At 42.6% G+C, this 26,835-nt stretch overlaps 1 protein-coding gene across 14 annotated transcripts in view; it reads left to right on the top strand.

The window, feature by feature from the left end:
- Positions 1 to 26,835, top strand: part of Tcf4 (transcription factor 4) — a 336,792-nt gene that overhangs the window by 150,241 nt on the left and 159,716 nt on the right. For 9 of the 14 annotated variants that reach the window (XM_075968356.1, XM_075968361.1, XM_075968363.1 and 6 more), the window contains one exon: positions 25,080 to 25,141. In XM_075968356.1, the coding sequence (XP_075824471.1) occupies positions 25,080 to 25,141 (62 nt within the window). Of the gene's footprint in view, positions 1 to 24,851; positions 24,975 to 25,079; positions 25,142 to 26,628; positions 26,792 to 26,835 lie in introns of those variants that run through there. The other 5 variants (XM_075968365.1, XM_075968364.1, XM_075968367.1 and 2 more) reach the window with 2 other exon arrangements.

Raw genomic sequence — 26,835 nt, 5'->3', positions numbered from 1 at the left:
GCGGGGCTGGGGTTGAAGCTTGGTGGCAGAGTGCTTGCCTAACATGCCCAGTGCCCTGCCTCCATTTCTTAGCACAGCAAACAAATGAACAAATAAACAAACAAAACCCCCCCCAAAACAAAAAAAAACTAATTTAAAAACACAAAACATTTAATAAATGTTATGTTATTTCGGTGTCGTACTGATATTTAAATGAGATCTTCACATCTGGTGCCGGAAGAGGACAGGGGGGTTTCGGTATGTGTCAGAGTTCTCCAGCATCTCAGAAACCGTAGGGAACGTAAGTAAGTGTCCAGCTGTGAAGGAGATGACTGTGAATTCCATGTTCAGTTTGAGAGCCTTTTCAGCTGATCAGGCAACGGTTTAAACCTGGCAGTAGCATTTAGTGTGTGAAATTCAGAGAGGTCTAAGTGGAAGTTATGTATTGAAGGTGTAAGATGCACTGTGAACTCACGAGTAACAGGTGGACTCCCGATGCGCTGGAACTTCAAAAGCACTTGGCCCAGAGCAGAATGGAATGCCCATATGAAGGAAGAGATAGGAACATCCTTATTGCTCAGGAGGAAAAAGCAGAACTTAATGTTTCTCCTTAGCTGTAATTATTTAAATAGCCCCTGTTCGGAGAGGGAGGTCATTGCAGAGTCATAAATAAGAAGACTGTATTCCTCATCCCTAGAACTGAGCCACTTTTTCTTTGACCAGGCAGGATTCCCATTTTCTGTGTGATTTTTCTATATTATTTATAATTGTAGTTACTTGCTCTTCCCCATAAATTATCAGTTACCAAATCAGAGGCAATATAAAATACCACAGAAATTATACCTGTCAACTATTTAGTAATTTATCTCACAAGTATTTTTTTTCTCGTAAATCTTTTGTTCACTCATTCATTGGTTCATTCATTCCCCAATGAGTCATTTATTGGTTGAGTTCATCCCATGGTCAGGCAGTGTTCTAGTCTCTGTGAATATGGCCATGAACAAAAGATAGTATCTATATACAATGGCCACTGGTAATAAAGAACAAATTAAATTTTCAGAGACCCCTCACTGTCCTCACTTGACATAACAATGTCACAACATAGCTATTATCACCTGCTCTGTTTTATTGATGAAATCATCAAGGTACCAAGATAGTGACATGCCCAGGTCATCAGGTCTGTCAGTCACTCCACTGGGAAGTATTTGGCAGAAGATAAATCATTGTTATCATTACTGATATTAGTAGTAACTTTTCTACTCACTCAGATGAGGAAACACTCAATACCTAATTATTAGTCAAACAAATATTAGAAACAAATATTCCTCATATTTTCCCCCAGCCAGTACTTTACAGTGAGAATAAGAGCGGTTAAAGAAAGAAGAGATGGACAGAGAGAGAACGCGGGAATGGTGTGTGGAAGAGAGAAGCTTGTTCGGTTTGGGGCTTTTGAAGTAGCAATTTGATTTTTCCAATACGTCTCCACTCCTGTATTCAAGAGAGTCAACCCCTAAAAGTGTATTTCCATGTCAAATAATAGTACCCTGTTTCACTGGTTGGAGAAAAAAAATTTCAGGAGATAGATGATCCTAACTAATTAAAGACTTGATTTTAGAAACACATTTGAGGTGCTGATAGGACCCATGCTTAATTTGAGGAAGACCTGTATATATGAGGCTATTGGTTGGATCACACTCACTGATCAAATCTTTGTTTACTAATAACTGGCTCTTGGAAGTGTCTAAGTATGTGTGTATGAGAGAGAGGGACAGACTCTAAGCAAGAACACATGCTTATTTCAACAAATACTTTTAAAGTTGATTTCATTTTGTTTATATTTTGGGGGAAGCTGGATATTGAAACACTTCTCTAGGAAGGGAAAGGTTTTGTGCTTGCATGTGAGGCTGTTCTAATACCCAGCACCATATTTAAACGTCACAAATATACACTAAGCAAGGGCCAGATGCACAAGGAATTTAAGCAGAGTTTTTCTAAATGGCAAATAATTAGAGGGGAACAGATGCCTATGGGCAGCAAAGGATGAAATGAGGCACCAGGAATGTAAAAGGGAGGTGGAAAAGCACGTGTAGAACCTAGTTGGCTTCAAGGGTGTTTAAGCCTAGAGGGCGTTCTCTACCGAGTTCTCTGTTTGCGTGGGTTTGACTTCAATTCTCTCCTCTCTTTACCTGTATTCCCCAAAGAAATAGATCGTGCTAATCATGCCAAGGGAGCAGGTTTTCTTCCGAACCTCAGTTTTGGAAGAGTCTGCGGTTGCAGCCCTTTCTTCTCCCTCCCCAGGGTCTTGTCCTTTCGCAGAACTGCCAGGATATGACATTTCATAACAGTGTCGCTCCTCATTTATTCATTATTTATACCCCATCTACCTCCAAAAGAGGTTTCTACGTAGCCGTACCCAGCAAGGCCGTGTACCAGTGCCGTGTTTTCTTTTGAGGTGCGTTTCAGGGCAGCCGAGTCCCTCCTTTAGAACAACTGTCCTGCCAGATGGACACAGGCGTGTCCCTTTCCAAACCGTGCTCTAAAGTCTCCATGTGGCAAAGGAAGCAGGCCCCCAAGAATAGAGAAGAGATGAGCAAGAGGCATTTCCCAGCCTCCTGTGGGGTTTAAGATGCAGGTGCCCTATGTGGAGCTCTGGAGCAGCCCAGGGACGCTAAGCTGCAGCACCTGATCCTAACCCTTCAGGTTCAAGACTGACCTGTTGTGCTCCTCTCGAGAGAAGTGAACTCTCTGTAATTATTTGGGAAGAGGGAGGAGATCGTGTGTTAGGCCCTTTGATCTTGAGCTACAATAGGCTCTGCTTTTGGAAATTTAATTTGAAAGGCTTCAATGTACACATCTGCTTTTTGTACTGCAATTTCTATTGAGCTTGAGAATAGATATTTATTAATGCAAATGTGCAGTTCCTTGAGGGGGAAAATACACATTCAAACACAAGGTGAACCCTTTACATGGTAATGGAAGCTTTTAATATATTTGTTCTCTCTCTCTCTCTTTTGAGTGTAGAGATGAGTTTCCTTGTTAACAAGGGCTACACATAAAATTTTTAAGACACATTGGGGAGCAGGAAGATTCATGATTGGTTTGGTATTTGAAGTTTCCAAGGACAGATTGACTGATAAAGAAATGGAAACAAACAAACAAGAACAAAAACATACTGACTCTTCAAAACAAAACAAAAATAAAAAACAAAAACGAAAATTAAAAAAAATTAAAATTAAAAAAAAGTTCAAACAAGTGTGTCACCAAGCATTTTGAGACTATGTTTGATTTGATGGTAGGGCCCATGCTAAGAGGCAGAGCTTCCATTAAGATGAATCTAATCTGCCTAGTGTTCTGTAAAATTGTCTTTGCCTGTAAATGGAATAGCAGAGAGGTTTGAGGTTGGAAGCTTTCTCACTAACTCAACCTGTACATTGTTTCCCCCTACCATTTCATGAAACTGCAAAGAAATGGCGTCAAACCCTAGAGTGGCTGGATTATACGGTAATATTCTTGCTAGCTCTTACTTGTTTTCAATGTAAATTTTCCAGTAAAGTCTAAAATGTCATGAGCATTTTTGGACATGAATTCATTAAGCTATTTTGTAGTCAAGTAAACTTTTTTTGTAGGCTTTCTGATTGCTTTTCTGAGTGCCTTCTCCTCAATAAAATCGGCACAAATGAATGATAAATTGTTGATCAATTAGAGTCGTGTTCATCTCTCAAAAAGTAGAGAAGAATGTCCATTTTTCATATTTGAGCATATGAAGCTGATTGCATATAATGTTCGTGCTGTGCCAAACAGCTCAAAGATTTTGGTAGGCATTATCATGTAGAATAAGAAGGATTTGAATGTTATGGGATCCATGGATCCCCGGCTTGTTTTAGGGGCGTGCTGTAGTGTGGTGCTGAAGCTGTTGTTTCTCTGCAGCAGCTGGGCTTTGGTGCTGGGTTTTCTTTCCATTTCATTTGCCTTCTTCTTTGAGCTTTCATTTACTCCTTTGCCTGTTTTAAAGAGAAAGAGAAAAGGAAGATGAGCTGCAAGTTGGGAACTCTGAGTTTAGAGCGGGAACTCGAGCCTCCCTTGAGCTTGTATTGAACTTTTCCCAATGAAGTTGCCACTCTGAGTTTACAATGTCCGCAGATGCACAACTTCATTTGGGTTCAAGGATCCCTGGATGAATTTGTGCTACAGGATGCCAAAGGCCATCACAATTATTTAAGACACAGGATCTTGAGACAGATTTGGATCCTCGCTGCTTTTGGTTCACTAGGGTTTCTTTATATCCATTTTTTGGGGCCCCCGCAAAGTCTCTTTGACCACCTTGATTGTTTTCTGACTTTTCAGTGTAGCAAGTGCCATTCATCTGTTTCCTCAGAAGCAAGCAACTCACAAAGAATGGCCATTTCCAAAAGCAGACACTTGGGGTGCCACAAATAAACAGTCACCCTTTAAAATTAATGAGCTTGATGATGGTCAGAGAAGCTCTTCTGGAGGTTGCAGAGGGAGGGGTCTTGGGCATGACAGAAGGAGGAAGACTGGACTCCTCCTAAGTGACAATGATGGGAGCCTCTGTCCCAGCTCCCTGCCCATCCTCCTCACCCCCAGTCACCACCCCTTCCATCCTGTCTCTTCCCCGAGCCACCACACATAGAAAGACAGAGTGATTATGAAGACGTCAGTTGGAGCGTAGGCAGGCGAGAGGGGCACAGCGCCCCAGATGAGGTCCGGGGGGAGCTGAGGAGGGTCACTCATGGACGACCGTGTGTGTGTGTCTGACAGACTGTGAAATGGTGCGTTGTTGCACGGCTGCGCCGCACCTGGGCCCTTCATCTGTGATTGATTGGTTTGGTCATGTGTAATGGTCCCATCTGCTCTGTGTTGTTTTTCTTTTTTTACTTATAAACACCGTTCCCAGCGGCTGGGAGAGGATGAGCTATGTTTTGTCATCTTCACTTACACTTTAGCTCAAAAAAAGTGGTCAAGTAGGTACGCTTTAAAGTCGGCCCAAGTAATGTGGGCGGAAAGAACGGTTTCCCCTTAGCCTGAATCGTGTCTGCCTGAGTGTGGGTGAGAGTGGGTGTGTGTGTGCGCATGTGTGCACCCTCTTGCGCACGCATGTGTGTGCATGGAGTTTTAATGCTGCCTGTAAAAATCTGAATAGTTCATGAACCACTGAAGAACAAAAAATTGCATACATGATTTTTCACAAATCGGTACTGTGGCGCCGCTGAAGTACGGAGTAGGTCTTTCTTTCTTTCTCCTTTTTTTTTTGTAACGGAGCCAATACTTAATTAAAACCGCTGACATCATGGTGTTATAATTAAGCATGGCATTAATTAAGCTGGAATAACGACTTTTTTTTATTAAGAACTGCTTCTATTGTATAAGACCGTTATCACCTAAAAACCAAATAATTTAAAAGCAAAAATTAGCTCCCTTTAACCTATCCCTTTTCCATCTTCCCCAAGGTCCAGCCTTAGGACTGTCGTCAGCTTGTGCGCTCTCTCCTGCTCTCTCTCTCTCTCCCCCACTCCTGTAGTGTGTGTGTGTGTGTGTGTGTGTGTGCGTGTGTGTGCGTGTGTGTGTGTGTGTTTGGTGATGTTTGGGATGGGGGAGAGTGGAAGTGAAATTTGTTTTTTTTTCACCCAAAAATGCTGATCGGCTCCTGGCATTCTGATGGCTAATTATGCATGGGAGAGCTTCGACAGCTGCATTCATCATCATAAAATGTAATAATTAATGACATTCCAACAAAGAAAAATATGCAAATGAGGACTCATTAGCATTTTCATATTCAGCTTTGATAATGCTTTTGCTGACAAGGTTGTAATTAATGAAAATTCATGTCGCAGTCAGGAGATTGGATCGGTTTCATTCCCCTCACAATTCCCAAATGCTTGCATTATGGAAAATCGGCGGCTCTGCCAACTTTTCAGGGAGGAAAAAACACACACACACTAAAAGCACCAGATGCAAATTAATGGTCGGGAGTCTTTTTAACTCTTTAAATCACCCCCTAAATTTCCATTCGAGGAAACGTGTCGGAGTGTGAGCCTCAGAGCCAGTTTCTTATAATTATTATTTTTTTGTAATGATAACCATGAAAGTATTTTTTTGTGACCGAAGCATGAGAATTTCTAACAAACTTCTTTTTTAATATTTTTTAAAAGGCCACATGTAATCCCTCCACCCTTTCTTTTCTTTCCTTTTCCCTTTCAAGACTATTTAAATTTACATAGTAAAACATGTCAGGACAGCCAAGCCTGGCGTGTTGCGCTCTGTCCTCGAGCTGGCAAACTGACACCGCAACACTTTATTCCTCCACACGATTTTGGCGACTCTGCCTCAGTATTAGATCTGGTGCCTCCCTCTGCCTGCCGCCCTGAAGCCCAAAGAAAAGCAAGTACCCTGTTTCTCTTTAGAGTGGGCTTCTGTGGGGTCTTGTTGTTTGTCTACATGATATTTTATTTTTCACTAAGTGCTTTTTACTTTATAATCGGTTCCCTTTGTGGCTTAGTGGCAGGCTCTGAGAATATACCCATAATTCTCCCACTCATCGCTTCTGGTTCTGTTCTGCTTCGGATGTCATTATGGAGACGTGTTACACCAAAATGGATACCCATGTCTCCCGGACGGAGAGCGGGACTACACGGTGTTCTCGCTGTAAAGCCTTCCGAACGTGGAGCTTTCAGTTGGCAAATAGCCATTTGGTGTCATCTTGGCACACTGCTTGCCACGGAGCCTAAACTTAAACAGAAAACCCTACGTGGCCCTCGAGGTTGGAGAGTAATATGTAGGAGTTCTGACACTGTTTATGTCATGTGCTCTTTACTCTAAAAATCAAATTGTCAGCAAAAAATAAAAATAGGATCTTTTGGCTCTCATAGAGTTTGTTTTTTTAAAAAGGTTTGGATTAGGACTAAGAAGAGGGGATGAAAATACGTGTTTATAAATTGTAAAATGTATAAGCTTTTTAGTTTTCAATTTGAAATGATCCAACTCCCAGGGGTTGCTAAAACACAGCTTCCTGTTTACTTGAAGCTAAATTGTAATTCCCGGAGTTGCTAGCCCAGTGTGACTAAATACTATAACGACGTTCTTGTGAGAGGGCAGTAAAAACTTTGATACGTTGGCTGTTACTATTATTACTATTAATTTGTTCTCAGGAAAACAGGAAATCCCATCAGGTACTTACTCAGGAATCTACAGTGATTCTTTCCCCTGCTCTGCCCTCGAGAGTGAGTCGCTTTTTACTCCGCAGTCATCTCCCTGGGACACGGATGACAATCTGACTTCTGCTTTGTTCGAGCCCTGCTTTGTCACACTTCATACATGAGTGTGTGCGCGCACATGTGCATATCTGCCCGTGTTGGGCAATTTTCATGGCTCTGCCCCCTTTCCCTTAAAAATCTGTTGTGTTAAAATGGGAGGCAGAGTAGGGTCCCCCACCCCTTTTAGTTTCTTTCTTTTTCTGCAGGCAAACTGCCCATCCAGATGGCAGAATTTCACCTGTAAACAGTCAGAAAGGAGAGGTTAATTCTGACACTTTGCGGAGCTTTTAAATTTCCTTCTCACACAGTCCATCTAAGGGCTGTTACTGCCTTAGATAACCCCCTTCCCCACCCCCAGCGCAAACACTTCATCCTGTGATTGGTTCCTTCTCCCCAGCCCCATATCCGTATTTGATGCACATTTAAAGAAACTGCGGCCTCAGCGCACCTTGTTGTGATTGTCCAGACCACATCTGATGCAATCTTTGACCACTTCTAACACGTGTGAACAAGGAAATGATGATGGGAGCCAAAGAGCAAGTGGGGACCAGCAGGTTCACAGCTGAGAAGCAGCTCTTTCCATTTCAAAGGCTCTGATAACTTCACTCTTAACTGTCTCCACCCACCACGTTCACTAGGGTGTCCAGCTCCTACAGTCCTCTGTCCCACCCAGCTTGGGTCCAGTGACCTTAACCCTAGGGATTTGCTTTTGTTCTCCCCATGACTAATTGTGACTTTCCTAACTGAGTGAGCTGGACAGAGACTGAGGCTGGGTTTGTTCACCTGTTATCCAGGCATTCCCTAGTTTCCCAGACAAGTTCTGAAGATGTTTTCATAGAGAAGAGTAAAAGGCAGGGGGAGTCTGCTTCCTAGAGACTGTTTCCACCTGCAATAACAAGTTATAGCATTGCTGAATTTACCGGTTCTTTTCATTGTGCCACCCTCTTGTTTTGGTTATTGTTGTCGTTATTATTGTTTGTTTTTATTTTTTTCTTGAAAACTTTATTTTTAAGAATAGCTGTTCTTAGAGGAAAACGTGATCCAAGAGGCTACTTGTCCTGTTGAGCTCTTTGAGAATATTGTGCCAGGTCTCCCCTTCTGGGTTGCCTGTTCAGACTTGGGTCTCCAGGCATGGCCTATGTGTGGCCTCTTCCGTTTCCATGTTGGCTCGGGTTATTTTCTGTGGATTTTTTTCACTTTGGAACTGATTGGATTTCCGCTGTCCAGAAGCAGGCCACTTTTACATTTACTGGGGTTACTGAACATTGAAATCGGCAGCTTCTGGGTGGGTGCTCAGGGTGACCTTGCTTGGGAACCATAGCCTCAGTCAGAGAACATTGAAGCTGCGGAACAGAGGATGTTAAAGTAGTTGTTTACCCAGACACGAGGAGATTTTGTTTCAGGTATTGCCACAGCAGCAACATTTGTTTGTGGGCAGAGAAGCTGGGGGTGACTGCCAGTACACCCCATCCAGCTACCAACCCTCTTTCCCTTGCAAAGCTTTCCAATTGCTTGGGGTCTATGCAGTAATTTCAGGGGGGGGGGGAGAATATTTGCATATCAAAGCAGCCTAAATATTTGCAAAAAATGTTTGCTTGAGAAAAAAAGAATCTGCTTAGCTTTAGGAAGTGACTGCTTAAACAATTGTTAAAGCATTTGTGGTTTCTTAAAGTCTGTTATTCATGAACCCTTCCTAACCTGAACTTCAGGGATCAAATAGGAATCCAAAATTTTACAAATCGTATGTGATAATAAGTGTTTTGATTTGTAATGAAGATTTAAAATCCATGGAGGAAATGAAGGGAAATGGAGAAAATGCCTAAAAGACACAAATGCATTTAAAACATAATTGGTTATTAATGGATGTATCAAACAGAAGATAAAGGACCACCTGAAATGGTGACGTTGGTGGGCTTCCTCTCATTCCTTCCCTCTGTGTTTTTCCTTCTCTCTATGAATCCCAGCCATATTGCTCTGCTGTGATGCTCTTTATGTGAGCATCCATACGCCTTTTTTAAAAGATGGCAGTGGATATGAATATTAGATGTTTTTCCTCGGTAAAGATTTGAATTGAATATGGGCATTTTAATGAGCAAAGTTTTAGTTGCTTCTTACCCATAGTCTGGGGGCTGTGCAGGAAGCTTCGGACGGGCCAGTGTTTCGAGTCTGTTCACAGTGCAATGGCTGAATGCTGACAGTCGGGGTTCTGAGAAGCCCCTTGGATCAAGTGTTGTTTTACCATCTGGACATTGCAGTTCGTAATAAAAATGTGGGTCTAGATGCATAAGAAGGGTATGTAGCACATGACTGTCTCGTGCCCTACGCTGGTGGTGAGGCACACACGGCTACATCTCAGAGATGTGTGGGAGCCAGTGTGATTGTGCTGAGTATGTTTTCATTCCTCTTAGCTTAGGATTTGGGCATCATTTTCTCATTGGACAGTAACATAGTAGTGTATCAAATAAAAATGAGTATTTTTATTAAAAGATGAATAATAGTGTAGAATATAAGCACATTGAATTCTTCAGTAGTATGCATGCTTTCTTAATGGTCATACTTCCCCTAGTAATAAATGATGTGACCTGGCAAAATATAGTGCAGGCATTAAAAGAAAACGTGGCTCAGGGATGAAGGGCTGTTGGGTTGTTTATGTCATTGCTGTGTGTACTGATGCAAGTCATTTAACCACTTAGAATATCCTTTAAGCCACACACAGAATGAAAATGCTTACTATAATAGTTCTGATACTTATCTACTAATATTATGATGAAGGTCATAGGGCACATTTATGAAAGTGATCAATATTATATACAGTTGTAACAATTGATTGTTGTTATAAAATACAGATTACAACTCATTACCCACATACTCGCTTCCATAATTCAGTAAATTGTCTTGCATTAATAGGAGAAATGTAAATACCGGATTGCACTGAGTTACTACCAAATGGTAACTTTCAGCCCACCAAAAAAGATGTCTTCAATTTCCAGCAGGATGCTTGGACCCATGTTCCTAAAGCATATATGCTCTTGGAAGCAATGCTATTCTTAATTAAGGCAGAAGCGGGTGCATTTGAGTGCAATAGTGACCCTCTGGAGAGCTGGAGACGGAACATAGTTTAGGGAAATGAGTCTTAGCGCCTTCTCTTGCAAAGATGTGTGCATTTCTCTCTAATCATTGGGAATTTCATGTTTGCAAAGCACCTTGAATACCTTAAACAGTAATCATAACTGTCGAGACCCAACCCATTATCTCACACACACACAGGACACACACAGGACACAGACACACACACACACCCCATTTATTTTGCTTAAGAATGTGTCATCTCCAAAAGAGAGAGTGCAGATAAAATTACTACGGGGCCACATGAGTTTGTGTACTCTCTTAGAAACCTCTTCTAGTTTTTATTATGGGACCATTTCTTCCTTGAGGAAAAAAAAAAGAACGTTTGTTTTCTTTCTATGAAATAGTGAAACAGCCATGGTGCAGTAGCTCTTTCAGTCACTTTGTCCCACCTTCCTTAGCCCTAACTCCACGCTAACCTTGATTACAGTATCAATATAATTTATATGATGTTGTCCCTAACAGCAAACACATCCTGAATATAAGCCTCACGGCTTTTGTAGCGAGTGCCATAGATTGCTCTCAGATTATCCACCGGACTCGGCGTTTGTGGTAGTTGTGCCGTCTCCATGTAATTCAGGTGGGTATTAAGTGAGCCCCAGAAGAAATGGGAACACACCTATTCTGGTTATGGAGTGCATATGGTTAATACTTTTAGACTTAAGCAAGGGAACTGGCTGCATTTTGTGTTGCACCAGATTCATTTACATGTTCCAACCTCATGACCAGTTTCATTTAAATAGTCTAAAGCAGCTGAAGTCTACTTGTTATTGTCTCTGGACTGAAAGGATGAGCCTACAGGTCTGCAAGGTTCTCTGAGAGCCACCTGCCCTAACTTCCTGATTCCCTTATCCAGACTGTGGAATATCTTTTAAAAAGAACTCGCTTTCAAAGAAGCTCAGATGAAAATTTGGGGGGATACCATTTACAATTTGGGGAAAAAAGAGAAGTGATTCAAAGTAAAGTGTGTAGCCAAACTCCTTAATTGTGATGCATTTGCCCAGCTCCCCTCTTCCATCGTCGGGCCTGCTCTGGTGCCATATGGCCGACCATGGAACATTTAACTTGTCAGATATAATGGATTGTCCTGGAAGCAGATTTTTGCTTTGAGCACTCGGCTCCTTTCTTGCATTTCACTCTCAGCTCCAGGCTTCAGGATGAAGGATTGTGCTGGAAATGCAAAGAAGAGACACGCAGTTGATTCCCCCGAAGAGAGTGACCTGTATGCCACAGAATTTTACCCATGTAAAGAGGCATTATCCCCATCACTGGCCTTGGCGGGCTGCACGTCAGGATCATTTAAATTTGCTTGGACTTAACAGATTGTGCAAACAGTTCAGAATTGAGTGCTTAGGAATAACAAAATCGCGTCATTTTAGCTTATGCAGAAATGGAGTGGCCACATCAGTTAAAGGGTGCGTATCATTTGCCATGACCTATGTGCTACCTAATCACCTGGTCTGCAGATACTGTGGACTCTTCATTTCTCGAGTCTGCAGAGATTTGCTTAGAAAAGAAGCAGGAAAGCAGTCAGCTGCTGGATGTGTCCATTGGCTTCGATGTTTTTGTTTGAGGACTAGGGGTAAGGTTGAAATGGCCGTCGAGGTGGCTAGACAAATGGCGATGAATTATCCAATCTTGTTTTCAATTTAGACTTTTTGGCAGCCGTCCATTTATTGTAACCCATTTGAAATCAGAAGTTAATCTTCCTGTGGGTTATTTAATATTTTTATCTGCAGAGGAAAATGATGTAGAATTCAGCATTTCTTAGTGTATTCACTTTTTTTCCCTTTCATTTTAAGTTTGTTCTATTGTTTGAGAAATCTCAAGCTTTGAAAGCGCTGGGAGAGATGTGTGGTCTTAGCATTTTTAGGAACACTTATTTAAACAGTGCCTGTCCAGAGATACTTGCGTACACAGAGCTGGGAACACCTTTTTGGGTATAACTTTCTATAACCCCAAAGCAAGTAAAATATAGAGGTTTCAGACAGAGAAGTGGACGCTGGCGAAGGGGACACAGAACATGGAAAACAGTGAGTGGCATGTGAATTCAGACATGAAACCCTACATTCTGGTTTGCTGTAGTGCCACAAAGATGAATGGATTTGTATGGCGCATATGGAGAGATACACACTAAAAGAGATACTATTTCAAAGAGTAACTTAATATAATTCACAGAAAAATGTTATGTGCTAGAAATTTAGCATTTAAATTACTTCTAAAAATACATGTATTGTGGGGGAATTCCTAATATAGACCTCATAGGCCTGTTAAAATCGCAGCAGCCCTGGAAAGTAACGTAAGCTTGCTTGTATGCGAAGACATTGCCTCTTTTTAAGGAACAGCTTCCCGTAAGGCAGCCAAGGAGCCCCTGTTAAAGTAGCTATTAAATAATAATGTACTCGTATTTCTTAGTAATCCTAAATTGAGATTAGTTTTGTGACTGCTAGCTAGCTCATATGCTCCTCCTTCACGTTTGGTCAGGTTTAATACTTTAAAAAGGTTTGGGGAGTGCCTGCTCAGCCCAAGGCTGCTGTGTCATGTGCGCCCTCTGCTGGCCACTCCGATTGGAATAGACTCTTAAAGTTGGTGTGCGTGGTGGTGGTTGCGTTTACCTTTTGATTTCATCTTGGACATTAGTCAAAAATTTTCTGTGACCATGTGGTTACTTAAGATTGAGTATGGCCACTTATTTGTTCCGTGGAAGTGAAAGTGAGGTTCAGTTTGGGTGTAGTTTTGCCCTCCTTGACAGCACTTACTGATAGGTCAAAGGGCACCTAAGGTGTATAACTCGCTTGGCCATAATTCCATTGCTTAGCATGCTCATGTTTGGAATGAATTCTAGCTTTTCTGAGTTGGGAATAGACCACAGAAGGCAAACCATGTTCAGGAAGTGGTGGGTAACCCGGAGGGCTCCTTCTGGGTTCATAGTTGCTCTTGTTTCTCAGATGTGAACTTGGGTCTGCATCATCCTGATGCTTTATGAAGGCATTCTGAGTGCCCTTGGAGATCCGAGTGAGCCATGTTCACCTGAGGCCAGTGAGGATGGCAGGTGCAATGGAATCAGTTTTTGTTTTGCTTGCCTTTGAAGAGTGTGAGATTTAAAAAGAACAAATCACTCTTGGTCCCAGGCCAACATATCTAACTATTCAAGGACAGTTAAGAAGGTGGAAAGCCACCTCTCTGTCACTTCATGGAGGAAGGTATCCTTGGTAGCGCATATCCCTCTCCGTAGTGGAGAACAGGACTTTGTATAAAGAACAGGTTCCTAAGATAGCCGTGGTCTCTGTAGGCAAAGCTCCATTACATTTTCTATAATAATTACATTTGTGTAAATGACTTTTTATGTATCTCCACGATCATGTGATTGAATCAGTTTAGTAATTGCGGTAAAAGAAACTTGGGAGCTTTAGAGTTTTTTGAGTTTTTACATTGCAAATTTCTTATTTGCAAACAAAACCCCACTCCAAATTCCCAAACACGGAACTGTCAAAGGGCTTAGACCATGAGGAGACAATATATCCTGTAAGTTTATTCTCGGTTGGCTGTATTTCCAGGTTTAGATTCTGATGACTTTACCATTGGTTTTCAATAAATTGTTTAAGCATCACTTAAAAAATTATTTTGACATATTTAATATTGCCAAAATAATTGGATTCTAACATGAAGTCCTCATTGCAGCCTTTTGTATTACTTCTCCTGGGGTGGCCAGTGTCCTGCCTTCCCTCATCAGTGTCTCCAGTGAGGCTTTGCTAGGTCTTCTTGCTTTGCTTTGGGTCTTATTCCTGAGGCACATCTCCCCGATGAGTAGTGTCACGTGTTTACACTCTCTGAGAGTGACCATCAGCACAGACCTTTTAACTTCTGCCGCATGGCATGCACAAAGAGGGCTCCAAAAAATATTTCTCAGTGTCGTGGTTCTCAGATTTATACCACAAACACTCAGATGATAATTCTTGCTGGTTCTAGGTCTGGAGATTGACGTTTGTAATCACTGACGCCTTTGGTCTCCTGAGCGCAGGGATGAGATGACGTCACTCCTTTCTGTTTCCGCACTCTCTGCTTCATTTCCTGAACCCTCTTTCCCCTTCCTTTCTCTCCCGTCCTTGACTTCCTCTGACTAAATTCTTCTGCAAATAGGGCGTTTCTCTTAATTATCGCGTTGCAGGAAGAGTTGCCTTGTGTCGTTCTACCTTGAGCCTCAGTTTCCTTTAATGGTCGCTAGTGTCGCACAGTAGCTGGCTCTGTCTACCTGACAGTGTAGTTATTTTGACTCATCCTCTTGTTTTTGAAGAGCCCACAGAGTATGACCCCTCCCTAATTCTGACGGTCACCAATCTTCCTGCTCTGTCTTCTCTGTAGATAATCTAGATTACATTGTGGATTCAGATTACTCTTCCTCAATCCCTCAACAAAATGTAGATCACAACTGTGGTGTTCCAGTAGTAAAACTCGAGAGGTCATCATTTCAGACATTACAGATACACAGACAACTGGGGTTATTAATGTTCACGTGTGGGTATGCTTGTATATATGTATTGGGCATGTTTTCATTATCTAAGTTGGGAATGGAAATAAATGGGGGTATAAAGCATGGGAGTGCAGAGCTGTGTGTGTATGCATGTCATAGACATAATGTGCACGTGTGCACTGTTCAGATTCCGTTCAGATATATCTACCATACTTTATATTTTCCCAACATCTATTCTGCCTATAGTTGTGTAGCCTTGAGTATCACATTAAATATGAGATTTGTTTAGGAGAAGATAATTACACACACACACACACACACACACACACACACTTTTGAGACACAGTCTCTTAGTTTGGTCTATGCTTACTCACACTTGCTATCCCTCTGCCTCAGTCTCCTAAGTGCAGGCTTACTGACATGTGTCACCATGCCAGCAACCACATATTCTTGTTAGTTGTAAACTCAACTTGAAATTGAGGCCACCACTTATGTATGCAGAGCTCAGATGTATATTTTCTCTGCATAGACGACTAAGTCTCTATGTTTGGATATTCTTTAGAGTTTGCTTAATACTGAAGTTTCTTTAATCTGTCTTACTTCAGTTCATTCAGAGTTTTGGCATTTTTATTTTGATGTCCACTGTTACTTTCGCTGTTAGACTTTATTGTTTATTGAACACAAACTTATCAGGCAAAGTGATTCCTGTAGCAAACTCTGTTACTATCAGTTATCTTAAATTTTGCTGATAAATTCTTTTTAAAAAAATTCCCAGCCACAGAGTCGGATTTTCATGGTGTGTCTTTACCTCTGGGCAGAAATGTTGTCACATATCTTGCCGTGAAAGAGAAGGACCCAAATGCTCACCTTCTCTGGCTATGGGTAGAGGAGCAGGCCTGGGTATATGGGGCCTTTAAATTCATACAGCCCTGGGTCAGTTTCTAGAGTTCCATCTGTATGGGAACATGATATCGCTCTAGGAACAGAATGGAGAAGGGCTGATGTGGGGGCATTGGGGGCATTGGAACCACAGCCTTTGCCGAGGTCCAGGGCTCCTGTGTTTATGGGCACTATTGCTTATCAGAGGAATCAACTTGATTGTATAAAATAATTTCTTTGCAACCACTGCCCTTTAAGAATGAGTTCAGTGAATTTAAAAAAAGACCCCACTTGCTGAGCAATGTCTCTCCCTGGCCTTGAGATGTGGTTGTCTGAAGGGTCATGGGTACCAGCTTGCCTGTCCTATGAAAACTGACTCAGATTCGGTGGGCGTGGCAAAATCTCCATCTAGTTGTCTATCAGGCTCCTAGCCACTATAACCTATAGAGCTGTGTGTACCGATTAAATTGGTTGTCATAACTGATGAGATTTTACTGATAAAAATAAAATAAAATGCAGGGCCGGGGAGGTGGCTCTGGGAGTCAAGTGCTGTACTGGTAGGAGAACCCATGTTCACACCCTCAGCACCAGATGTGCCAGGACTCATCTATGCCTTGACGGGGGGGGGGTGACATGTGACACAGCTTGCTGCTAGGACAGTCTAGCTGAGACCGCGAGTTCCCGCTTCAGTGAGAAACCCCGTTCAGAAAATAAGGTGGAAAAGACATGATCGATGACATCCCACTGTCAGCCTGCAGCCTCTACCCATTCCCATATATATACAAATCTATACATGCACCAGAACCACACGTGTGCAAGAACGCATGTGCGCACACAGATGCATACACACAAACACGCGTGCACACACACGCACACATGCGCATGCACACACGTGCCTGGGGCATGTTTCTGAGCATGACTTCACCTGCCCCAGGTTTTTTAGAAGGTTCTTCCTTGCTGGGCAATGGTGACACCACCTTTAATCTCAGCAATCTAAAGGCAGAGGCAGAGTCAGGCGATCTCTGTGAGTTCAAGGCCAGTCTGGTATACAGAGTGTGTTTTAGGTCTGGCTCCATAGCTACTAAGAGATCCTATCTTAAAAAACAAGAGTGAAAAGAGAGAGAGAGAGAGAGATCTTCCTCTTGATTGATAGAGTTTCTAATCATAGCTGAAACATTTGAGGATAGCTTTTCCTCACAATCCTGAGACTTTCCTTCTGTATCAGAATGTAACAAAAACATTTTTGAGCTTTCGTGCTTTGATATCTGTGTTACAAAATAATGCTTTCCTCATTCAGAATTTTAAAAAATTTATTTTATGCATATAGGTGTTTTGCCTACATATATGCCTCTACCACATGTGTGCCCCTTGCCTTGGGAGGCTGGAAAGGGCTTTGTATCCCAGGGAACTAAAGTAATAGCCACCATGGATGCTGACATCAGATACGGGTCCTCTGGAGAGCAGCAAGTGCTCTTAACTACTCAACTATCTCTCTAGCTCCCAACTTTTCTTCAGTTTTACTTTTATTTTTAAATTTTTAAATCTATTTTATGCGTATGCCTATTTTGTCTGTCTATGTACTTGTGCGCTGGCTCCCTTAGAGACCAGCAGAGAGCGTTAGATCGCCTGAAACTGTGGTTACAGATGTCTGTGAGTCACGGTGTGGGCACAAAGAACTGAACTCAGGTCCTCTGGACCATGAGCTGGTCGTTCTGGCCACTTAGGCCACCTCTCTAGCACTTTCTTCCCATTTTTATGCAGAAATTATTTCCTAAAAAAAATAAATGTAGCAAACTTACGATTACACAGGCTGTTTGTTGTCGGCCCCTCCAGGCCCCCAGTTGCTGTAGTTTTACCCATTCCTTGGAGACTCAAACTGTGAGAAAACCGTAAGGCAGGGCAGGCAGCAGTGTGGAGACACTGTGTATAAAGCCACGGGGAAGTCACTCATTACAAGTAAGTTGAAGGCTTCTGGGGTTGCCCTCCATCCTCGGGGTCTCTAGGGGACCCTTGTATAAATTGCTGATTCAGAAAATCATTACTTGGTGGCTCAAGTGGTGCTTTAGTGGCCTTAAGGAGTTATCTGACACACCTCCCCAAACAGCCAAGTTATCCCCGTGATTACGCTGATTAATTGCACACTCTGTGGAATTAGCCTTATTTCCAATGAAAGACTTTCCTGCATTTGGAAGATAATACGTACAAGTCACACGCTTTCGCTTGCTAACATATAAGCCTCTGTGGAAGACAACGCATGAGGGGCTTGGCTTGCCTGTTGCTGTCTAGTGCCTGTGAAATAACTAAGGGCACCATTTCTCTTTGGCAGTAAGAAGGTGGTTTTGAATCTGTCTCGGGATGGTCAAGACACGCGCGTGCACGGAGACCTTTTCTTCTGGCCAGGGACCTGAGAACTCTTAGGCTCTGTAAACTGAATGTAATTATTTGGAGACATGGATGTGGTTGTGTAGAGACAATGACATCTAGAATAGTCCTCAGAGAGGTGGCATATTGTGGAGAAAGGACTTCAGTGCAGGAACTACTTGGGCCCCAGCTTCTCAGACCTACACAGCTTCAGCAGAACCCTCTCTTCATTTCCGTGACTGCATCTGTATAAACACAGAATCTATAGGATGAATTCCTGGACTATAGTGTGTTAAATGATCTAAGGTAAGCTACTTTCCTTAATGTTCAGTACACTGCTTTGCTACTATAAGTGCTTTAATGAGAATGGAATATGGGCCTTGAAGCATAGCTGGAGAATGGACCCCAAAACAGAGCTGGTCCCCCAAGTGAATAGTTTGGGTGAAATGTCAAACTTTTTTCCTTTGTCACATTTCACTGTGCATGGCTCTGAAGGCAGTGCCGTGCCTAAAATAGAAGAGGTGATTTAGCCATGAGAGGCTATCCAGGCTTACTGTTTTCCAAAGGATCAGACAGACAGACATAGACAGACAAACCATTGCTGAGTACCTTAGTTTATCCTGAAGGAGTATCAGTTCTGAGAAAACGGCAGGTTTGTGGTTATCATCCCCCACCCCTACATCGCACTACACACCTGTCTTTTCTCCTGCTTCTCGCTGTCCTCAGTTTACGAAGGAGGGAGGAAAGGATTCCTCAGTGTTGCGTGATTGGTTTATATACTGGGAGAGGGTTATGATCCTTTCAGTATGGAACTTATTTGAAATTTGGCATTTTACATGCCTATGGGAGAAGTTAGCACCGTCCTGTGTATAGACCCTGCAATCTATATTCTGCAGGAGAAACCAGCTCTCATCTCCGAGACTTTGGACATCTGACTGATAATGTCACATTTGGTTTTATAGATCTCATGCTCTCACCTGTATATGGGGGTCAGGGATAATTAAAGTTGACCAGCTCGTTAAAAACGATGTGGAGAGGTAGAGGTACTGATTTCCACGAGAAATAGAAGCCTGTTGAGTTATCACCAAATGAAGAACCCAAATATTATACTGATTTACAGTTTTAAAAATAAGCTTTGACTGGTTGCTTGTTTGAAAACTACAAACATGTATCAATCTTACATAGTCTTGTATATCTATTATCCCTGTACTTTAAATTTGTCAGGGGTTGTATCAATACACAAAACAAAGATAGAAGCAGGGGTGTATGTTCCCGTTGGTTCAGCAAACATCCTCGGCAGTGAAATACATCCTCCCTGCAAGACGAAGAGCCTTCAAGATCCAAGTTGCATCTGTGGAGGAGGGTCATACATGGCTTGAACCAGTCTCTGTATCCTTCCCCTTAGTTTCCCATCTGACTTCTGGGGCCCATTGTAGGATTGTTCTCCCTTAGAAGACGCTTGTGACTGATAGTGTTACCCTATGTTGTAATTATGTCTTTCCTCTCGTTCTTCTCTGTGTATTTTAATAGACAGTTATGCTCTCTACATAGAGAATGTGGATAAGCGCTGCTTTGTGCCACTTTTTTGTTAATTACTTGCTTTGAGTTAACATGGAGATGGTGGCAGTTAATTGTGAGACGTCACAGGTTCTGTGTACATCATTTGTACAGCCATAAAGTATCTAGAGACCTTTTAGGAATAAAACACCATGTAAATGTAAATTATCACCGCCTATAAGACACTTTCATTAATTTCATATCAAATTCATGAGTGTTTTGAGCTCTGGGATTTCAGAGGCTTCAATGTTGGCCTCTGGTTTATTTGTACGTTCTTTTCCTGGAGTTAAAATACCTTCAGCATCGCAGGTAGAGAGGCGAGGATCTGAATTCTGACCCTGTTACTTAGACCTGTATGGACTTGGTCAGTTTTCTCTGCCTCAGTTTCCCCATCTGTTAGATGGTGTTTATGTTGCCCACCTTGCCAGCTGTGTTGCTGTTTAGCTAGCTACCATGCGTAGAACCCTCTGGGTAGTGACTCGTGTGGGGTGATCTCGGCTTTTCTGGCTTGGGTAGGACATGAAGAGACAGCCATGCAGATGGGAGGATTCTAAATAATCACCAGTGTGTCTTTTCATTACCCCTGAAGATTCTAGTTACTGCTTAATGGACTAGCCCTTTCACTGTAGTAGACCAGAAGAAGCACAAAGTAATAGGGTAAGCACAGATAGTTGGTGTTGGGACAGGAACAGAAATTTATTCTAAATCAAGCATGTGTATGATGCATTCCCTAGTCTGATGCAGAGGAACAAAAGGCTCATTCTTCAGTTCCCAGAACGAGGATTAGCAGGGAAATAGCCTGGCTAGTATTGTCCTAAGGGATCAGATAATTTTTCATCAAGGCTTTGAAGAGGAGGCGGAGTCCCACCATACAGGTGTTCCTGTTTCAGTGGTGGGTAAGAAAAAACATCTTCCACCTGGATTGAGGTGTTAGAGGGGCCCTTTACAAAGCAGGGGCCATACACCCCAATATGACCCAACTCTCTTGCTGATCAACCACCAGGGCATGTTCTCTATGCCTGAGCTGACCTCCAGACATCATCCCACAGGGAAGTTGCTCTTGTCTGTCTCTGCATCTTTCCGCCTGGCTTTACGCTATTGTGTGAGCCCAGGTGTGCTAATCCACCAAAGGTGATGCTAACTACCTTTGTGAGTGGAATGGTTTCTGAGCCCATTTTTCCTCCATGCGGTATTTTCATTGCCTTTCCATTTCCTTGCAGCAGGATACCATGATACGTTGGAAGGAAAATCAGATGTCTAATGACAAATAATAGATTATCGAAAGATGGAATCTGGGTTCTTGAGATATTTGCTAACTGCACTGCCCCCAAATTGCAACAACAATAACAACAACAAATTTCCCTCCTGCTTCTTGGGACAACATGATAAGAGATTATTGTCAGGGTCAACAAAAATATTGGCCTTAAAAATTGCAAATGGTTGGTATTTTCTGCTGGGATTAGGTTTGCAAAAACAACAGAAAAAAAGAAGCAAATCCTTTCTTGACTGCCATGTGGTGCCATTTTTAACAATCACATTTAAGTATAGATTTCAGCCTAGGATGGGCTGGATTTGAACAACACCCTTGTTGACTTCCTGGATCACTTGCTCACTGTAGACACTGACCTGTCCTAGACAAGAGGCTGTGTGTTGATCTCCTTTGTTTCCAGGATTGATTGACGGGTGCTGTGTCTGCTCATTTACAGCATTCTTCGTATTTAATTGGGGGAAAAAAAAAACACATTGTGACACAGCGTTTCATGTTCCTTGTGTACGTGTAGCCTTGCTGGAGAAGAGAAGTTGTTTAGCATGTGGACATAGCACAGAGGCTCCTCTCAGTCGCTATCACACAGCCATCTCGACCTCCTCCATCAGGTCAGACCGTTTGCTTCCTGCACGGAGATTGTTACCAGTAGCAAAATTTAACATTTGGTCCTTTTCGGTTTAAAAAGGAATCGAATGCCTGACAAGATTGGTTTCTCATCTATATTTCACAGGCCCTCCCCCTCCCCCAATTCATGGTCCTACAACAAATGTTACGAACGGGCACTTTTAGCTTTTAAAATATGGACAACAGTACTCCATGCAGTAAAAGACTTGAGCGATTAATGCTACCCTTATGCCTCTTTTGAGTAGTTTTAGCCATGGGGCTTGGCACTGCCACCATTGTCTTTGTGCCAAAAAAATATCCGCAGCGGCTGTCGCATTCTAGTACTGGAGGGTTGTCTCGAGAACTCCGCAGTGGGCTTGCGGGGCTTGCGCATCGCCATCGCTGCTGTCTCTTTTAAATATTGGAGAAATGGAATCTTGAGCTCCTTCAGAGTGCCCATTGCGGTTGTGGGGCAGAGGGTGGGTGGTAAAGGATAGAGAGGGGAGGAAACGTGCTCTTTGTGCCAGCCGGTTTATATAAGTGACAAAATTCATGCCTGACATAGAGGAAACACAGATATTTAGGGGCCTTTGTGTTTCTGAGCATGCATAGTTCCTTAAGGGTCCTACTCAGACACCTTATCAGTGAGCTTCAAAGTTCCTTTATCTTTAAACAAACATTCCAGTGAATTTGAACTAGAAAATTCATATCAAGACCATGCCTAGTTTTTAGTGGGCAATGTACACGAAATGCATGATTCTTTTTTTCCTTTCTGGAAACTGAGGTGCCATTTTAAAATGGCTGCTTTTTATCATTTGAAAAACGATGGCACTAAGAAAATCTGATGCTTGCGAGGTTCTGGGCTTTGTCCACAGTCCCTGATTACTTCCCTCCCAACCAGGGTTTTGGGCTCTGAGGGCAGATTTATAGCTGAATTGGGGAACAAAAAGCTGCAATAAAGTTAAAGGCTCCCACTATTAGGATGAAATGTGTTTGCCCATGATCTCCGCGGCGATCCATTTGATAGTGAAAGTGGATCGTACTGATGAGACCTTCCCAAGGAGCATAATCCTTGGGAAAAAAAAAATTAGTCCACCTCCGAGCCTCCCGCTGGCTGCGCTGCCTCTTTGGTACCTCGCAGACTTCGACAGAGTCCTGGACGGGTGCCCATTGATGTCATGGAAACACTCAAATTACGGGAGAATGATTCATGTCTGTGCTGTTCTCTCATCCTCCCCCACACAAACAGGAGTAGATTTTTAACCCTGACAACTTGTAATTTGCAGTGGGTTTATTTTTGTATCTGGATAAATATTTTTTAACAAGCGAAATTAAGATTAAGCAGTCTGTATCTGATATGATAGTAAAGAATGCTGAGCCCATGGAGCCAAGAGTACTTTGGGGACTCTCTATTGCGTGAATTCCTATTTTCCTCCTCCTGTCTTTGGCCTCCTCCCCTCCCTTCCTAACCCACTGCTCTTCTTTTCTGTCCTTTCTGTCTTCCTTTTCCGTACCTGATTTCTCTCGTACCCTTCTGTTCTGTGTCTGCTCTTCCTATTTCATTATTCCAATAGAAGGATTGGCCCGGCTTGTGTATCTGTAGCAAGACAAATGCTGGTAGGAAAATCATTCTCTCCAGTTATGTATGGTAGAGATGAGTTCTGGAAATCGTAGCAGGTGGTAGTATCCTGTAGAAAAAAACAATGGAACCAAAATAGGCACTTTATCTTATACCCATATCTTAGAATCCAATATTTGGGAATTGCCAAATGAGGACATTAGATTTTCATATTCCTACAAGGTCAAAGCACTTATTTTCAACTTTTTTTTCTGCCTTCCTGTCTGTCTTCCCATGAAGTGGTTAACCAGGACTGGTGTCCAAATCAAATATATCATGATATACTTGAAGGTTTCTTATGTGTAAGAGCTTAGAGGAGGGCATGTGTCTTTTGATATTGCTCATGAAGGTCACACCCTTGCTGATGGCGTTAGTGACGAGGAGTAGTTAGAGGTTAGGGTAGCTTCCATAACGTACTATCTCTGTGTGACCACATGTACAGTGGGCACAGGTAAATTGATCCGCCCTCCACTCCATGTCGCAGGACCGACACTCTGTGTAATGGGTTCTCATTTCCCTGGAGTTAGGGCTGACATGGTCATTGATTTTCTAATTCACGCTGGACACTATGGAAGAAGTATAATTTTCCTAAGTGTGAGTTTTGTTAAAATCAGGAGAAAAGCTAATACAGGGGTGGGGGCGTGGGCTTAAGATTCCGAATTTGTTCTCTTTGAAAACATCTCCATTGGATGTTTTAATATATTGACACAGACAAAGGACACACTTTACACCAGAGATAAGGTTCCCGAAGACACATTCTGTGTGTGCTGTCAGGGAGTCTTATTCTGATAACATTGACATTGAACCCAAAGAGAAAGTGGCTACTGTTCCTGTCAGCATTCGTGTTGAGTGGAGAAGGGAAAATCTGGGGGTTGTAAACTTTAACAGGATGTTGGTTCAGCACCTCAATATAGAAGCTTTGAATTTCCCTTTGGGACAGGAAAAGAGCATACTGCTGTCTGTAGAGCACAGTGCACCTCAAAACGCTTTTCTTGAGAGATGCGCCCTTCCGTCTTGGGTGGAGTGAGGTCCTGGACACTGGCTTGCCCCACTAGCTCCTTGTCATTTGGTATGGTTGGTTTCTAGAGCAACCCTTTGAACACCACCAACTGAATTCAATAATACCTCTTGTAATGCGATTTCTATTAAAGTCTACACAGAGAAAGCATGCATCCTTGGGTTCTTCTGCATGTGTAGTTCAGTGACAGTAGAGATGCTCTCCCTATCCTGAGCAGGTAGATACATGTGGAGATGCATGTAGAGTATGGATTTGGGACAAGACATTCAAAAGCCTGATCCTAGGTCCCACGGGGTCTCCTGGTAGAGTCTGAACTTGGATTCAGAATAGGTGATTTTCCAAGCCCCCTTTCTCAAGTGTTCTCTCCATCATTGTGTTGATCATGATGGGATCACTCCTGCGAAAGAGTTTTTAAAAGGGAGGAGAGAGAGATGGGGGGGTGGGGGGCTTAGAATTTTGAACAGTTTCTTTGCTAGATTCACCATCTGGAGAGCCCATGATTGATTAGCTTTGGCCTCCCCATTAAGTGTCAATATAATCAATGGGAATTACCAGACTAGGGTCATTACATAGATCATTTGCCTGCTGTGTAAATAAAAATGAAATTGTTCAAATTTTGTGAGGGAGAAAGAAAGTGAAAATAAGGAATGCCAGTTTGTTTGTTAGAGAAAGTGGAGGCCACTGGAATGACAGTTTTTGGAAGTGTGGAGCAGTTTGGCTAAGAATAGGAATGAAGGATATTTTTTTCCAGTTTCTTGTCGCTGGAGTGAGAAAGTGCTATTCCCTCTCTTGCTTGCATACATTGCCAGTAGTGCCTCCTTCACGTATGTAAACATCGGGGACGGAAAGTGGATATCTGTTACCTGCAGGGGAGGTTTTCTTTAAAGGAAGAAGCCCGATTTTTACTGTTTTATTGTTTCTCTTGGCAGGTAAAACAGAAAGGGGCTCATACTCATCTTATGGGAGAGAAAACGTGCAGGGTTGCCACCAGGTAAGTGCCCCTCTGGGTTGGGGAAGAGTTGAGAGCTAACCTGGGCAGTGACAGCGCTGTGCAGCTATGATTGTTGATTGTGTTTTCAATGGTGATGCTAAGGTGCCCGGAGGGTGGAGAGCCTCCCGATGACTGTCTTTACAGAACGGAGCAACTCAGGGCTTAGAACTAACAAACATCTTATTTTTAGAGCTCGGCAGACTCAAAACTCCATCCGCTGGCTTGCTTTTCATCAGCCGCTACCCCAGGTCTTGTTTGCAAACCAGCGATGTCCATGAAAGTGGGTCCATCGAAAGAGTTTATTTGCAATTAAGAACTTAACAGTTTCTCGCCCAAGAAATGTTCAGTGTGTCAGATCCAGGGTTTGGGTGATGTTGCTCGAAATTATAGTTTTCTTAGGGATTATATGATGTTGTGTGAAAACAGGGTAGGATTGAGAGATAAAAATGTCTGTGAAAATATGATTTGCTGTCCCTTTTTGTTTCTGCATTGTTTTTGGCCTGAAGTCAAGGCCAGCAGGCTAACAGCTAAGCCGTCGCAAGGGAAGCATGCATGAGTCAGGAAGAGTACTTTAGTTAAATAATAAAATGCCAGGGTAACACAAAGGTATCGCGTGTGCGCACGCGCGCGTGCATGCGTGTGTTGTGTGTGTGTGTGTGTGTATGTGTGTGTGTGTGTGTGCACATGCTCACACACCCATGTGTGTATTTGTGCCCTCTGCATTAGCGTACTTTCAACTCTCTAGACAGCCCATTTCTGAGAATACTATCTATAGGCAAAAGTGGAAGCTTTTCTCTTGACAATCCCATTTCATGGTTTTTTTTTCTTTTTGAATTTTAGTCTTATTACCAATCATGATGAAAATACATATTTTAATCTGTAGTTTTAAAGAACAGAACTGCTTTCCAAAGCTCTCACTGAAATTTAATAATGCCCTCTAATACCCAGAGACTTGTACCATTCTGTTCTTCACCGGGAGAAAAAGCAGGCACTCGTTTGTTTCTGGGCAGAAAAGGGCTCCTTCGGCTTCTGAGCCTTGCACTCTCCTAGTTCCTTCAATGATAAAGAAAAAAGATACACTTGGGATTTTTTTTTAAACAACCTGATTATTTATCCCTAAGAAATGTAAGCCCACATGTGCTTCCTTAATGTAGCTGGGCACTGAAGAAGCTATCCTTTCCGGCTGCACTCGTCTGTCAGGAAGGCAGAGTTCTGGGGGATTGGTTCTGGAGGGTTTTTTTCTATCAGGAAGGCAGAGTTCTGGGGGATTGGTTCTGGAGGGTTTTTTCTATCAGGAAGGTAGAGTTCTGGGGGATTGGTTCTGGAGGGTTTTTTCTATCAGGAAGGTAGAGTTCTGGGGGATTGGTTCTGGAGGGTTTTTTCTATCAGGAAGGTAGAGTTCTGGGGGATTGGTTCTGGAGGGTTTTTTCTCCCCTCCCTGCTGTATACATTTGCATTTTAAAAGTTGACTCCTCTGGCCCAGTTGCCAATTCAGTCACACTCGGCATCTAAAAGATTCTCCCAGCGATGAGCTGCTCAGCGCTTGGTTGAGAACCCTTGCAGGAGAGTAGCCCATGGCAGTTTGGGTGGAAAGAATCCTGCAGGAAAGAAATTTACAGCATTCCCGTGCAGCGGAAACATCTTTGGAATGTGAGTGCACATGTTTGGGGCAGATAGCCTGGGCCAGCAGCCTC

This window comes from Microtus pennsylvanicus, chromosome 4 (assembly GCF_037038515.1).
Source record: "Microtus pennsylvanicus isolate mMicPen1 chromosome 4, mMicPen1.hap1, whole genome shotgun sequence".
Taxonomy (NCBI): Eukaryota; Metazoa; Chordata; class Mammalia; order Rodentia; family Cricetidae; genus Microtus; species Microtus pennsylvanicus.
The sequence above is the reverse complement of the archived record's forward strand: the minus strand, read 5'-3'. Positions and strand labels throughout refer to the sequence as shown.